This window comes from Oxyura jamaicensis, chromosome 2 (genome assembly GCF_011077185.1).
Source record: "Oxyura jamaicensis isolate SHBP4307 breed ruddy duck chromosome 2, BPBGC_Ojam_1.0, whole genome shotgun sequence".
Lineage (NCBI taxonomy): Eukaryota > Metazoa > Chordata > Aves > Anseriformes > Anatidae > Oxyura > Oxyura jamaicensis.
The window spans coordinates 156,397,875-156,413,681 of NC_048894.1; the positions used below are offsets into that span (position 1 = coordinate 156,397,875).

At 48.9% G+C, this 15,807-nt stretch overlaps 1 protein-coding gene across 13 annotated transcripts in view; it reads left to right on the plus strand.

Moving 5' to 3' along the window:
* ADGRB1 (adhesion G protein-coupled receptor B1) overlaps positions 1 to 15,807 on the plus strand; it is a 252,847-nt gene that overhangs the window by 59,341 nt on the left and 177,699 nt on the right. For 12 of the 13 annotated variants that reach the window (XM_035316262.1, XM_035316249.1, XM_035316253.1 and 9 more), the window contains exon 2: positions 13,205 to 14,125. In XM_035316262.1, the coding sequence (XP_035172153.1) occupies positions 13,378 to 14,125 (748 nt within the window). In that variant the 5' untranslated portion in view covers positions 13,205 to 13,377. Of the gene's footprint in view, positions 1 to 3,474; positions 3,480 to 13,204; positions 14,126 to 15,807 lie in introns of all 13 variants that reach the window. The other variant, XM_035316250.1, reaches the window with a different exon arrangement.

Here is a 15,807-nt window from a genome sequence, read left to right on the forward strand (position 1 = left end):
AGGCTGAGATTGAAGCAACCATTCCTGATCTCATTAGCAAACGTATTTGCAGGTGTGTGGGCTTTACTCAGGTCAAAGTGTAGAAGTGTCCTATTGAATTGACATTGTCAATGCAGTTTGTCCTCTGAATTAAAATCTCAGTTTCTTGAGGAATGTATGCACTCTTATGGCTCGATCTGCCAAAGGCAGAAACAAACAACCTGAATGAACATTTCCTTTCTGCAGTATTTATGATTCACCAAAACAATTGCTCTTGGCAATTTTGCAAAGCAGGAACTTTATTTCAGTAAAAATTAGTTGGACAAATATACTGCAATGTAGGCTTGGACAAGAATGTGTCTGAGTGTGTGGGCTTCTTACAGGATATTCAAGGAGCTCCAAGCAGAGGAGGATGAATCAGGATGAATGAGCGAGAGAAAAATCAAGAAGATGCATAAAGAAGATCTTTACAGCTGCATGAAAACAATATATAGGCATTGAAATCAGGAATAAAGAGACGGATTCCTGGCCCCACTGACGTCAGTGAGGCTTTATGGATTCAGTGAATAACTTTGGATTTATAATAAAAAATGGGTGGTGCTTATTTCCTAAGAAAATAGCTACCAACAGTACAAGTTGGTTCCCACACTGCTTGAGTTCAGTCTCTAAATCCAACTGATTACCAGAGACCTCCAGAGACATGATGGCCTGAAGGTATTAACTCTGCAACTGCTGACCATCTTCATGCCATCTCCTTTCCTCTTTTCATGTCCTGCATCTATAGTTTGGCCAGCTATAAATCTTTAAGTATTTTTTATTTCTTCCTCTCCCTTTTTTAACCAGCTTTCTGAGCTTTTTGGAGTTATCCAAAAAATCATCATCATTTGAATCACCTGCAAAATGCTGCCAAGTGTACTGCAGGGGATCAGCAGTTCCTATGGACATGGAGAGAGGGAGAGGATAATTAAATGAACCTTCTGACAGGGGTTGGCTAAGTTGGTAAAATGAGATTTCTATCTTGCTCTAAATATTCTGAACAGTTCAGAAGAGGTGCAGGTCATGGTCAGGGTGATGTATCGCTGGACTCAACCTGTGAACACAAAGTAGAGATGTGAGATCCCTGTGACAGGTGGGAGAGTTGATATATGGGGGAATGTTTCAAGTACAACTGATTACTTGACTTCTGAAATTTCCACTTCCCATTCATCTGTCTCCCCTAGCATTATAGTACATGCCCTTATCAGAGCGGTGGGACACTTTTCCAATTTGCTTTTCTGCACTCTCATTTCACCAAGCTCCTTCCTGAGCCCATGAAATAAGGCATCACTTCTGCCTGAGAGTTGTTTTAGGGGTTGTTTGGTTTGTGGGATTATTATTTTTTTAAATTGTTATTATTGATCAATCAGAACTCATAAATCATAATCTGAAGAAGGGCTAATGTCGTTTTTCATGCTTTTGTGTCTCCTTACCCGTAGTGCTAACTGGAGACCGGAGGCATTTCCAATGAAGTGCGCAGGGTTTGTATAACTGTATTTTCTTGCTGAAACTTTGTTCTGCTGTAAGATTTCCTGCTGACTTGTACCTTTATTACCTGGGTTACACAATAAGCTTCGAGATTGCCAGAATGGCAAGGACTGAAGAAGAGCAATGTAGCAGTATTAGCTGTTTGCCACAATCCATGTCCAGGATTGCTCTGCTTTCCCTGAAGCAGGTGAGATAGCAAGAAAACAAATAAGATTTTCACCCGGTGCCATTAGGAGTGAGTGGGTGGACAGGACCATTTTCACCAGGGTCCCTCTGACTAGCATGGACCCGAAACAGTACCGTTTCTGCTCAAAATAGCACGCCACAGGCAGAGACATTTTGTTTTTGTTAAAAGCAAACAGAGTTGCTAAGAAACGAATATTGCAGAGACGGAAATCCACAAAAGGTTTGACAGTTACCGAACGGTGCCTGCTAGATGGAGTGTCTTAGCGAATATGGCCATACGGACAGCAGAGAGGAGCCAGCCAATTCCCTGGCCGTCCATGGTCCTTCCAGCAAGAAGCCCATCGGTCATTCCTTACCTCCTTGCCTCCACCATGCATGTTGCTGATGGGGTCTGACAGACCAGAGGTGTCAGAGGTGCAAGGTGCACAAAGACCAGAGGATTTGCTAAGCTGGGAGGGCTGAGTAGATAGAAGCTTTGAAGGACTTGCCCTCCAGCATTTCTGTCTGCCAAGGCTGGGAGCAGTGAAGAAGGTCAGTGAGTGCTTACAATTCCTCTCACCTCTGCTCCTGAAGGTTCTGATTTTGGAAAGCCTTCCTTAGTACCTTTTTCAGTAGACCTCCAAGGACAAGTCATGAAATTGGGAGTGTGTCTCCACCAGTGCTGACTTTCCCTTAGAGCTTAGTCATGGGGATTGACCCATGATGAGGGTCCATGACCCTTTTGTTACCAACGTCCCCAGGGGGTGGGAACTCCTCCCTGTCTTTAGGTCACTGTGGAGCCTCTGGGGACAGTGGTGACTTGTGGCTATATAGGCTTCTATGCTTTCACCTCCAGTATGTCCCACATCAGGCAGGCAAATTTTAGCTACCGTAATTTCATATGTTAGGAGGAGAAATCTTACATAACTTTCTTATCAGACGATGACTGACACACAGAAGGTACCTAAAGATGCTGCATTTCAGTCTGTGTGTGACTATGTGCACAGAGATTCTCCCTGAAGGACACTTAGAGAGCCGTTTGGATGGAAAAGACTGCTGAAGTCTGAGATGCTCAAGGGATAGCATGACGCTTGGTTTAAACCTTGGGAAACCAGAGACAAGCACTACCTGGAATAACTCAGGAGCCATCTCCACTCTCCGGTGCAGTGGTGTTATTGTTAGGTATGTAATTCAGGAGGGTGAGCTCAGAAAAAAAAAAAAAATAATAAAAATGAAATATTAAAATAGAAGATAAAAGCAAAGCAAACTAACGCTGAGCCAATCTGATTAATAAAGGATGCCAGGAGTTGGTGTTAATTTGTGTCTGATTTAAAGTGCCTGGTGGGTGGAGAGAGAACAGCCCACAAGAAGCAGCTGGGCTCCTTTTCCATCCCCCAGCCCTGCTGTTGGTGCGGCATGGTGGGGGAAAGAGGAGCACACAATCAGGCAATTCATCCCCACACTGTCGCACTTTCCAAAGGCAAAGGAGAATAAGGGAAAGGGGGAGAGGGAGAGAGAAAAAAGATGCAAACCAGTTCTCATGAAAAGCACCGGCAGCAAATGTGATGCTTCTGCTTGTCTAACCAGGGTCAACTCATCCCATCGACACCTACCGGCCCTGAGAGGTTGATGGGCAGCCGTGATGAATAGGAGGAGCTGGACTGATGCTTTTCCTTGTCTGGTTGCTGGGGTCAGGCATGCTGAGTGGAGGAGTGCCCTAATCAGCCCTGGTGGGGCTGGTGGTGCTCACCACCTCCTCCTGAGACCAAAGTGCCCGATTTGTTTGCAGAGCTGGGTGAGATGGAGACAAGGTGTCCCAGTGACTGCCACTTGCTGGAGGAGTGAGGGGCAAGGTGTTGATGAGATCTTTCATATTGCAGCATCCGTGGTCCATCTCTTGAACACCTAACCTTCTCAAAGCAAGTGGGCTGAGGTGTAAATCTCCAGGTGTGACCTCATTCTGATTTACTGTCCCTTAATAGCAGCAGACAGAAATCCTATCTATCTCCAGCAAAAGAAAGCTCTGGCCAAAAGGGAGCCATGGGAAGATTCAGGGACCCTGTTCAGACCAGAGGTGAAGGTGGGAACATCAACCAGCTGGCTCGCTCACCCTCAAGTCTGAGCCACCAAGAGTGGCATCTGGATTTGCTCCCTATGGAAAGGTCTCCACCAGATCTTCCAGTGAAACACTGAAGGACAAGCCCTTTGCTATTCACATCCATTCACTCTTTCTGAGGCTATGCCTATCCTTGTAAATAAATGAGGGATTAAATGCAGGCATGAGCATGGTCCCGTGATCATCCAGACCATTTAATTACTTGCATGCTCTCTGGTGCAGCTTTGGCCCAAGACCGTGCCAGGGCACAGTCTGGTAGATGGCTGAGCCAAGGGACTCTCTCCCGCAGGTCTGTGGGACGAGGCCAGCCCATTTTGCAGAGGAGGAGAGCTGAGGTGTGCAGCTCCAAGCTGTGCCATGCTTGGCCCCAGAGCCAGAGAACAGTCCCTGAACTGTTTTGTTCAGCAGCGTAGACGTAGCCCGTGGAGACAGACAGCAAAAGGGCAAATTAGCATTTAGTTGGCATGTGAATTTCTGTTCTTCAGGAACAAAAGAAGGGCCATCTGCTCATTGTGTCTCGCTCTCCACCAACCTGTGCTGGATTTCAGCCCATCACTGAATGGGGAGGCAGGACGGACCCTCCTGGGAGTGTCCTGGGAGATGGAGGATGCCCACCTTGCCACTCCGTGTTGGCCAACCTACCTTCTGGGCAAAAAATAAAAAAAAAAAAAAAAAAAAAAAAAAAAAAAATCAGTGATCCTCATCTCCTGGCACGTTCCTGGAAGGTCTGCTTTTCTCTCCTGTAATTCCTGGCTTAGATTCCTGGGCTGCATGCGTGGGTTTTGTCGTTGCGGGGTGCTGGGGAACACCTGGCTCTTTGCTTGCGGGTGAGTTATGGTGAGGTTTCTCTAAGCAGGTGCTGGGCTGGAAGCAGGACGAGCAGTCTCCAAATCACTCAGGGGGGAATGGAAGCAGAATTGCTTGCATGTGGCTTTGAGGCTGAGGTCCATTTAGCAGTGTATTGGATAGGAACCTAAATATAGTCCTGTCTGCCAATGTCCCCAGCCAGAAAGGAAAGCCCATACAAATGAAGGAGCATGTGAAAATCACAGGCTCTGCTGTCATCCCAGTGACGAGGCACCACCTGAGCCCTTCTCAGAATAAATGTGAGCCCTCCTCCTTCAATCCTTCATCTTCATCAAGGCTGCACGCAGACAGCAGCCCCAAACCAGAACATTCCCGATGCTGCACAAATCACTCCACAGCATCCTCCACCATCTCTTGTGATTAAGCAAAGCTCGGGGAAGTGCCTCCTGATAACCACCACGCTTGCCCCTCACTACTTAGCCATCCTCCCTCCCACCTTCCTTTGCTCAAGGGTTCCTGGAGAGAAAGACTGAAAATGGGAAAAGCGTACATCTGGCTCATTTATGTAAATCCCGAACGGCTTGTGGTGCGGCTGATAGATGAGATGCAAGGAATAAGCTGGCTCATTAGTGCCTCTGCCATGACTTCATCCCTTGGCCTGCCTGTGGGGCTTAAGGCTTCTTAGGATTTGTGGTAGGGGAGCCTGGAAGGCAGCCTCTGCCCTGAGCAGCCTGCAGTGGTCGGGGGGTCTCCAGGGAGCAGGGCTGGAGGGTGCCCCCTACACCTCTCCCTTATAAATGCTGGAATGGTTATTTAGGGAAGGAGGAATGTCCCGTGCAAGTCTGCGTGCACAAGAAAGGGCTCAAGGATAAGTTCTTCCCCAGCTGCCCCTTCTCATCTCCTAGGAAGAAAAGGAGAAACTTCTGGGACCGGCGGTTGCACCCAGACCATCATGTCTAACAGCGACTGATGGACTTGTCCTCCACAAATTCTCTAATCCGTTTTGGCACTCTTTTATACCCTTAGCCTACACAGCATCCTGTGGCGATGAGTTCCCCAATTGAATTATGAGCCGTGTGAAAAAGTACTTCCTTCTGTTTGTGCTCGGTCTTTGGGATCGGTAAGGATGGCTTTCTGCGTCACGAGGCTTAATTCACTCCTGCTCCCCATGTCCCTCGAGGACCCTGGAGAGAAGGTGATGTAGAAATGCACATATTTATCACTTTTTTTTTTTCTTCTTCTTCTTTTTTTTTTCTTTTTTTTTTTTTTTTTCTTTTTGGCTGCAAACTCCTGCTGGTCCAAGGTCATTGTTGGATCCAAAACTTCAGAGACTCGGGGCTTTAAAAGGGATCATTTTTATTCCTGATTCTCTCCACCTTCAGGCCTTGGAAGGTCAATTTCCAAGCTCAGCTTGGAAGAAAGGCTCCACGTTCACAGGCTCTGGCTCAGATCTTTCTACATTCTCCATATCTTTGGGACATTCCTGTTCTCCCATCCTGGTGTCACCAGAGGACTCCAGCCCCTGATTTCAGACAGTGTAGGAGAAACTGGAATCACTTGTATAGCAAGTCCAGTCCTGCAATTCAAATTCTTACGTGCTGCTGACTCTGAGGAGACTCTTTACTGACTCTAAAGTTAGGCAAGGAAAGGATAAATCTCTGGTTTGCTCACAGGACCTGATTTTAGATATATTTTATTATTTTCTTTTTGTACCTACACCCTGAATCTTCATTTTCTTTCTTCTGAGACATATGAGAAAATTGCAAATCTGAGCAGTACCATGTTAAGGTCTTTCTGCACGCAATTTAAATAGACATCCTCACCGAGCATTGGAAACTGAATACCTAAAATTATGAGCTGAATTCCTGGTGTCAGAAGAGGAAAACATTCTCAATCCAGATTTAATTGCTGAGATTACAGCTTTTAAAAACTGAGCATTATGCACCTTCAGGGTTGCTGTACAAAACTGGAGAGGCACCAAGACTTGCAGTGTTGCAGAGCAGCCTGAAGCACATCTCAGGACACTTCCTAGCCCGGCTTTGACCCCAGCCAAAAATCACCACCCTTGTGGGCACAGCTCAGGGGACATCAAGCACTGCAACAAGGCTGCTCTGCTGTGGGGACAGGAGGTTTAACTACACGGACATGAGCATCATCACGAGCACCCAGACCCCCCTGAGCAGCCCCAAGCCCTGGGGGCTCCCATTTAGCTCCCCAGCTAATGACAAGGCTTTTATCCTCCCACTGGCTTTCCAATCAATGATAGCCCAGTCCCAGCAGGAATGAGTGCAGAGAGAAGTGGTCCTGCCTGCTTTCTGCCTCTCAAGAGGATGACCTTGCCCTCAGAGGCCCTGTTGTGTAACCTTCACACCAAAGGATGGGGTGGGAACAGAGGAAAAAATGCCTTGAAGTGCTGGTTTTGGAGCATTTTTGAGCAGAAGTAAGGCAAGAGGGACAGCAGGAAGTTTATAGGGTTTGCTGGGGAGAATCCAGGGTGGTTTTGGTAAAATGTGGGACCCTTGGTGGCAATGAGCAGGAGATGGGGATGCCAAGGGGTGCAGATGGTGCGGACATGGAGGAGATAGGAACTGCACATCTTACAGGGGGCAGAAGAGCTGTGTATTCCCCTGGGGGTGAGGAAATGCCCAGAAGCAGTGTGACAGCCATCACCATAAACCCATTGTGGGATGTACCTTACCCGTATTAAGTTAATACTTGTAATTAATTTAATACCCCTGGGGTTTAATTCTGCTCTGCTAATGGGAAACTGAGGCAGAGAAAGGGGCAATGCTAGATGTAATGTTATCGTGACCCCCATTGGATGCCTTCTGCCAAGAACCCCATAGACTCCTTGGCCTCGTTATTCAGTGGTATTTAACCCACCTCTGTGCCACGGAGCCCTTGAGAAATTCCCAGCCCTGGTGTGTTCCCAGCAGGCTGTGCTGACAGCACTGCCCTCCGTGAGGGGACAACCGAGGACAAGCAGCTGCAGCTCCGGATGAGGTGATGTTAAAAAACACCGAGCACACACATGGCAGATGCGTGCTGAGGCTGCGCTGGGCCCAACAGAAGGTGCTGCAGAGCCCTGGGCTCCGTTCCTTTGGGCAGCCACATCTGGGAGCAGATGGAGCACATCTGGCCCTCCTTGTCGGCCAGGCTTTCCTCCGCGGAAGGGTTTCAGGGTCCTGTATTTTAGGGTCCAGTCTTGCTGCTCAGGTGCTTCCTAAACCAACTCATCGAAAAAAATAAAGAAATAAATGAAAATTCAGAGCCAGGAACTGAGCTTGACCCCCCGCACCCCTGCCTGACAGCTTTAGCCATGGGCCCATCTTCGATTTACGTACTCTGGAGAGGAGGCTTAAGTCTTTAAGGCTATTAACCTGATACCAGGATGAATTCCTAGAGTGTTGGGAATGAATCACCATCTTCAGCATCTTGCTGGAGCTTTTCAGATCGATGAAGAAAAACAGAGGAGGCTTTTTGCATCCAATTTTTCAGGTGGGGAAACTGAGGCACAGATAGGTGCTTAAATGGGGGCAAGCACCAATCCTGCAGCCAGGATTAAAATATGCCCTCTGCCTCTCCCCAGCAGTGTCTCTCCATCTGGCCGATGTTGAAGGACGTCAGACATCTGATTGCACAGCCAAGGCTCAGGAGCTTTGGAGTTTCCTGAAAGTAGTTAAAAGCCTCTTGGAACACCCCAGCATTTCCCCAGCATGATCCATTTCTACATTTTATCTCTCAGCCCCCTCCCCAGCTCCCCTCTTCACTGAAAATTGAAATGGGACGGGGACTTTGTCCCCAAAAGCAAATCCCCATTGCGGCATCAAATATTCCCCATCCTATTCATGCTGTTCTCGCAGGCTGCCCCAGTCTACCGGAGTCCACCCCCAAAGCGTGTACCTTTCCAGGATGGAGCTGAGAGATATTTGGGATGAAGGATGCTAGTGTGTATGAGTATCATTTATTAACACGGCTGGCAGGTGAGCATCATTCTGTGCTCTCAAGAGACTGAGATGGATGGAGGCAGTGAGCAGGATTTTTGTCTCTGTAGAAGCAGAATAAACCTGCCATGTCATGAGGGGTCCATGAAAAATGTGAAAGAGCAGGAGGGGAATGGGGCTGGACCCTTGGCTATCTGACCCTTGTCTGCTTCCCAAAGGGGTTTTGGCCAAGTCCAGCTCTCAGGATTTGGTCCAGAGGTAGATCTGACCCAGGGAGCTGGAGCAGTTCCACGAGGGAGATGTGCTGGGTTCGAATCCTTTCTAGGACGTTTCCCATGCCTGAAATCCCGCCAGAGGTGTGCACTGAGGTCAGGACAAGACCTAAAGGATTTCCCAGTCCTGCAACACCCAGCAGTCCATCCTCTTGCCCCTTTGGGTCCTGGTTTCCCTCCAGGTTCAGTCAGAAGATAAAGGCAAATCTTTGTAGATAACTCTTGCTGGGAAGGGTCAGAGTGAGTGAAATCCTTGTAAAAGGCAGAAGGGGGAGAAAATAGATCATTAAAAAAAAATATTAAGCAAAAACCTGATTTTAAGCACTGAATTTATGGAAGTTGTGCTGCTCCATGACTAGTCCAAGCTCCATCCCTCTCTAGGTGCCAGGGAGCCCTTCCTGACTTCCCCATGCACTGTTGGGTGACAGATGCCAGGATATTTCTCCAGGCACCTCCATCGCACTTCTCTCCCTTGCTTCTGTAGCAAGAAGAAAATTTCCAAGTGGTTGCAGCATTTTTTTTTCTTTCTTTCTTTCTGCTAGCAGTTCTTTGTGAATAAGGACAGGGCATATTCATTTCCCCTGTTTTCTCGCAGTGACAAGGGACTGAGCTTTTTCAGGGCCAGGTGGCTCTCCGCCTCCGGCAAAAGGGATATTTTGTTTGATATGGGGGGATTTCCCGCAGGGAAATGGGAAGCTCCAGGAAAGGAAGATTAGCTTGATGAGAGTGGTTTTCACCCCGCTGGGGTGTCAGCCACGTGCCAAGGTCAGGAGGAGGAAAAGCAGAGGGAGGCAAATCCTGGACGATAGCACAGCTGAGCCCACGGGCAGGAGAGAAGGGATTTGAGGTTTGGCAGATCGGTGTTTGGAGAGGTCCTATGGCCAGCAGCGGGGAAGGACGCACTTTCTGCAGTCATCGTTTTGCTATTTTTTTCCCCCTTTTTATTTTATTTTATTTTATTTTATTTTATTTTTTATAAAGTGTGTGTGCGTGTGTGCGTGTCTAACAGTGCCCTCCATTGGCCAGACCCAGACTGTTGCTGTGCTCAGAGCCCCCTGCCACCAGCAGAGGAGGGGAGAGCAGTGGATGCCCAGGTGGGGAGGCTGCCCTTGCTGCGGGGAAGGATGCTGGGCAGCACATGCATCCTGCAAAACCCCTGAGGCAGGGGTAGAGTGTGTTTGGGGCACGCGGATGTGTGCCAAAAGCAAGCAGAGGTGAAAGTGGTGGAAATCTCCAGCCTCAGACCCAAATTATCTTGATTCACCATTACCATGGGATATGAGGGTGCAGCACCAAACAGCTCAACAAGGATTGCAGGCTCCAAAATTCACACGGAGCAGTGCAAACTAGGTGGTTAAACCCCTTAAGCAGTCCAGTTCCTATACGCAGTGTGTGATTCAGTCCCTGCCTAGGTTTGTTTAAGCTGCAAATATCGATCTGGTTCTGTTTCTAACCCTGCCTGGCCCCGTGGGTGCCAGGGTGGGATGGAAAAACTCAGCAAGAGTAAGTACAAAAAGACTGATGAGGCTTTGGGCAGTGATGTGAGGATGCATGGACCATGCTGGTGGTTCAAATCTGTATTTATAACCTTTTATTTGACCACCTTGGACACATGTGCAAGGAAACCAGGATGGGGGAGTCTTTTGGACCAAACTTATCAGCCCCTTTCTGCAGTTGCTTGGGATGAAAATTTGCCTTTCATTGGGTACACGCATAAAGAGGGCAACAATTTTGCCCTTCGGATGGTCCCTCAAACAAGGGGTGGCCCGAGGTAATTCACAGTCACCTGCCGTCCTCAAAATTTCCTCCATCAAAGGTTTCTTTGCCAGTCCCATCTCCTTCTGGAAGAGGGAGCATAGCAGAGAGAGACGGGCTACTTAGGAACCAGATGTGGCAACTACCATGGGAGTAAGGGCAAATTAACCCGTCTGCCATAGGTACAGGGTTTTTCACGGAGGGACAATCTGTCTTTTCATTCAATTAATACCAACTCCCCAGCCGCAGGCTGCAACCTCTTGTGGGCATCCCCCTTGGGGGATTGAAGCGTGGAGGATCGATCTCTTTGCTGGAATGCAGCACTAAACAACTGCCCATCGCTTCTTCCCCATGTGTATTGGGCCAAAGGTGCCGAGTGTGGAAGGGGAATTACCTGTTCACTTCTGCTTTAAGGGAAGATTCCTACTTCGGTAAGAATCAGCTGAAGGAGAAAAAAATATATATATATGTTTATGCTCCTTATGGTGAAACCCTCCAGATGGGACCGCGTTCAGGGGAAATCAATTCTGAGACCCAACAACCGTAACGCAGCGTCCCATTAATGGGCCTGTTTAGTTAAAGTTTGTTTGTTTTTACAGTGTGTTTTTTTCCCCAAAAGGGGCAAGGGGAGGATGCGTTTTGTGCTTTGTGCAGCTTCGTTCAGTAACAGGGATGTGGCCAGTGTGAGAAAAGTCAGGTTTGTGGAGAGCAGGAGGTTTGGGCTGGATCCCAGGAGCTGAAGCCACCACCAGGGGCCGGATCCTGATGCTCTCCATCAGCTCTCGGCCCTGTCTCCTCCTCATCTCGTTGCCATGGAGGCGCTGCTGGCTCCTGCAGCTTCCTTCATGGGCTGGACCAGAGGTTAGGGTGATCCTGGCTGGCTCATGGTGGGAAGGTTGGATAGACTTGGGCTTTTACCAAGGCTCTGCCCACTTCTGAACAGCACGAGCTGCCCAGGCACTGCCCTACAGTGAGGGAGAAATGAACCAAAAGGTCTGAGACTCTGCTCCCTTTCACAGACCCAGCAAGCACGCTTCGCTTACCGAAGCTGATATTTAAAACATTCACAGTCATTTGCAGGCAACCCCTCCTGCTAATCAGGATGACCTCTCCGGAAATTTATAGGATGTTTGCTCGATGCCTGTGGTTTTTCCTTGCAATCGAGCGGTGCTTTGCATCCGCTAAGCAGGCTGCTGTTCCTGAAATCCAGCCCCCGAGGCTGGCACGGGGAGGGTTGCACTGCGGAGTTCTGCAGGCTGCAAAGCGCCGTCGGGAGTGGGGATCCGACTTCTAAAAAATTTAAGTGCAAATGCATTTGGACTCCGTGCTGATTAGTGTCAGGTCTAACAGACACGCAGGAATCTGCTGGCAGAGGCTGCAGTGATTTGAAGCTCGGCTGAAACCCAGTTTGCAAACAGCAGATCTGACTTTCCAGTTCCCTAACCCTTTCCTCCCCAGGAAAAAATAATAAAATAAAATAAAATAAAATAAAATAAAATAAAATAAAATAAAATAAAATAAAATAAAATAAAAATATTTTTAAAAGCTTTTGCAGGAGAGGGGCAATGCAGAGGCAAAACTTTGATATATAGAGAGGAAAGGAAGCACGAGGTGAAAGTGGAGCTGCATTTGGCTATTGGCTAGAAGCCTGTCTCCTCCCAAATGCACAGGATGGTCTGTGGGCTTCATCTCTTGTTCAAGAGTCTCCTGGGAGGCAGGATTGGGTTAACTCGTCGATTTGCTGGGAATTCGTCTGGCTGCTGTGAAAGCTTCTTCTGTTTGCAGTTTGGGAAGGGAGAGCCTCAGAGAAGGGTGGGAGAGGGCAGGTTTGGGTTCAGGTATTGTGGCATTGATGGGAGTGTGAAGAGGATCAGAGCCACAGACTATGATGGGACGAGATGTTTGTCTCCCTACCCCTTTGCAGTCAGTGTCCCTCTCTGTAGCCTGGGCATTCACCCTAATTCGTTCCTGGCAGTGCTAACTTGGCCCCTGATCAATACGATGCACACCCCAGGTGATCGGAGTTAATTCTGGCTTGCAGCCGAATGTTAGCAGCTGAGAAGCTGGGATGCTGGCACCCAGGCCTCTAATGCAGAGGACCTGAGCACTTGATTTATTTTTTTACTGATTTTTATTTGTTTTTATTTTTTATACCATGGAAGCTCCTGATATCATCCTGATACTCAGCAGCAAGGTTTGGTAGGGGAAATCTCCCTCCCTGAGGTTAGAGCTGCCCTTCCAAAACTGGGCAGCAGTCCTGGTTTGGAGGAAATACATGCTGCAAGGCCAGGGAAGTCTTCACCCAAAGGGAAACTTCTGATTTCCTCTACCTGGTGTGAGCCCAAGGGGCAGGAAAGGAAAGGCCTGAGAAGGTGAGGAGTGAAAGGAGTCCCTGGCTGGGACATCCCAGGGATGGGGATACCTCCAAGCCTAGCATGTGGAGGGTGATGTGGGGCTGCAAACCCCACCAGAGAGATGTGCTGGGACTGGGAATGCTGCATGGATTCTTCATCTTGCAAAGGGTTAACGGGAAAAAAAAAGAAAAAAAAAAAAAAAGAAAAGAAAACAAAAAAAAAGAACAAATCCCAAATCTCTTCTCTTTCTCTCCCCTCCTCCTTTCCTCCCTTCCCTTTTTTTTCCAGGTGTTGTTTATGGCCACAGGAGGGAGCTCAAATCCAGTCATGGGAGGATTGGCTTGATTTCGGATCCAGAGCCTCTTAAACTCTCACTTTTCCTCTAAGCTGGTCCCTGTTATGTCCAGGATCTGGCACCTGCTTGACATTTACTTTGAGTTCCAGAGGACCAGAGACCTAGGATGAGGAGCATTGGATCTGCCCTGAACCTGCTTTTGGTATCGCCACTCTACTTTGTGTGGACCGTGGTCGCTCTGGACCTGGCACAAACTCCCTGCACCACTTTGGTCCAGGGGAAATTCTTTGGGTATTTCTCCTCCTTCGCCGTCTTCCCTTTGAACTCCTCTCTCTGCTCTTGGATTATCCAGAACCCCGACCCTCGGAGGTACACCTTGTACATGAAGATCCTCAAACCCACCGGCGTATGTGACCACCAGCACATCCGCACCTACCAGTTCGACTCCTTCCTGGAGTCCACCCGCACCTACCTGGGCATGGAGAGCTTCGACGACGTGCTGAAGCTCTGTGATGGGTCCACCCGCTACGCCTTCCTCCAGTCCAACAAGCAGTTCCTCCAGATGAAGCAGACTGCGCCGCCAGGGGTGGAGAATGGACCCGTGCGGTGGAAGCCCACGAAGGCTCAGGAACGGGACTTCTCGGTGGAATACCTCGTGGTGGGCAACAGGAACCCTAGCAAAGCCGCGTGCCAGATGCTCTGCAAGTGGCTGGATGCGTGCCTGGCCATCAGCAGCAGCTCCCACCCTTGTGGCATTATGCAGACCCCCTGCTCTTGCTCGGGAGGGGAGGTCCTGGATCAAGCCAGCGAGATCCTGGGGCTCGCAAAGAAGAAGGAAGATTGTTACAAGGATGGGATTTACTTGGAGAACTGCATGAGCAGCCCAAAGGACAGCAGTGGAGTGGAGTTCCTGGGTGAGTGGGGCGCCGCTAGGGGGGTTTGGGAGGGAGGGATGGTTGGGTTGTCCCCTCCCGGGTCTCACGTTCTTCCCACCATGTGTGTATCCGAGTCTGCAGATGCCTGCTATGAAAAACTTCCTCGCTAATTGCTAGGCAGATCTGGCAACCCCTGGTGGCTCTTCATGAGCGGCTTCCCTTAAGTGTGCCCCAGATTGTTTCACTCCTTCCTCGGGCTCTTTCCTCACTTGCTTTACTTCTGCAGCTTCATTGCAGCTGAGGGTAAGTCGTACCTGAGGGCAAGCAGTTCCCCAAAGCAATTAGAAACATCCTAGAAGAGGCAGGATGCAAGCTACCTCTCATGGTAGGCTGCACTCAGCAGCCCTATCAACCCTGTAAATTCATGGGGAAAACTCAGTTCCCAAGGCTGGTTTGAGCGAAAGGCAGCAGAAGGCATGCTCATTTTGTTCTCAGGATCTCAGCTTCATTTTCCTTCTGGAGGCTTTCAGAAAGAGAGCTCACTAAGCTGCTTGCGTAGGGTTCCGTGGTGCCTTTGTTTGGGTTCGTTCCTTGGTTATCTGGTCCGTGTTTTGTTTTCTTTGGGATGTTGGGGGTGACGTGGGCTGTGCCTGCCAAGAGACCATGAAAGGGATGGGGAAGGAAGATGAGAAGGGGTTGAGAATAAGGATGGAAGACGAGAAAGGGTTGAGAATGAGGAAGAAAGACGTGAAAGAGTTGAGATTAAGGAAGGAGGATGGAAAGGGTTGAGAAAGGGTTGAGGAAGAAAGACAAGAAAGGGTTGAGAATAGGGAGAAAGGGTTGAGAATAAGGATGAGATGCTCCTGAGGTCCGATCTTGGTGTGTTGCTGCTGCACAGTACTGGGGAAAGAAACTCTCCTTGCATCCATCTCCGCCGGTGGCACAGCGCCGTGCAAAGCAGGAGGGAACTGGAGGGTCAGAAAGTAGAGCCGCTATTTCAGGGGCTGTGTCAGATCCGCTCCCGTCCCACCTGCCAGCAGGCAGCTTATGTAAAGCGGGGGCGTGATGCTAAATGGGAATTTGGGCAGCAAGGAGGGCAGACTTCCGTTTGGGCTGGCCATGGTGGCTCCTGCCCAGCTTTTGCAGCCACCCTCCCAGGCAGGGGGGGCAATTTCTGTACATTTCTGCAGGTGGAAGGAGGCTAAATGTGCCTTCAGTAGGCAGGAGATTATCAGGCAGTGTGATTTTCTTGCAGAGATTAAGTTTTGATCAAGTATCAGTGCTTCCATCGGTGTATTTTGGGGGAGATTTTGTGTCTCGCCGCTCCACGAATTGATACGTGGAGGCACAAAACCAAGCCGTAAATCCTACAAATTAGTTCCTCACCGTGCCCCTCACCCTGGCTGTGAGCACACGGGGCTAGTCACTCCCCAGATGCCAGATTATTTTTTTTAATTTTTTTTTTGCACTGCCCTTTTCCTCCTGTGCAAGAAGCTTGCAAGGAGCACCGTGCTGCCCGCCTCCTTGGAGCCATGCGAGCCTCCCTTCAGTCAGGTGCCACTCTCTGCTCTGGCTGATTGGAAGATTTATGCATTCAACCCGAGCAGCGTGACCTTTTTCATCGCAACCAAAGGTGAAATTTGAAAAAAGATTTTCAGCAAATCCTGAAGCGTTCAGGCTTAATATTGGCTTTTGTAAAGATCTCTCCTAGTCCAGCTTGA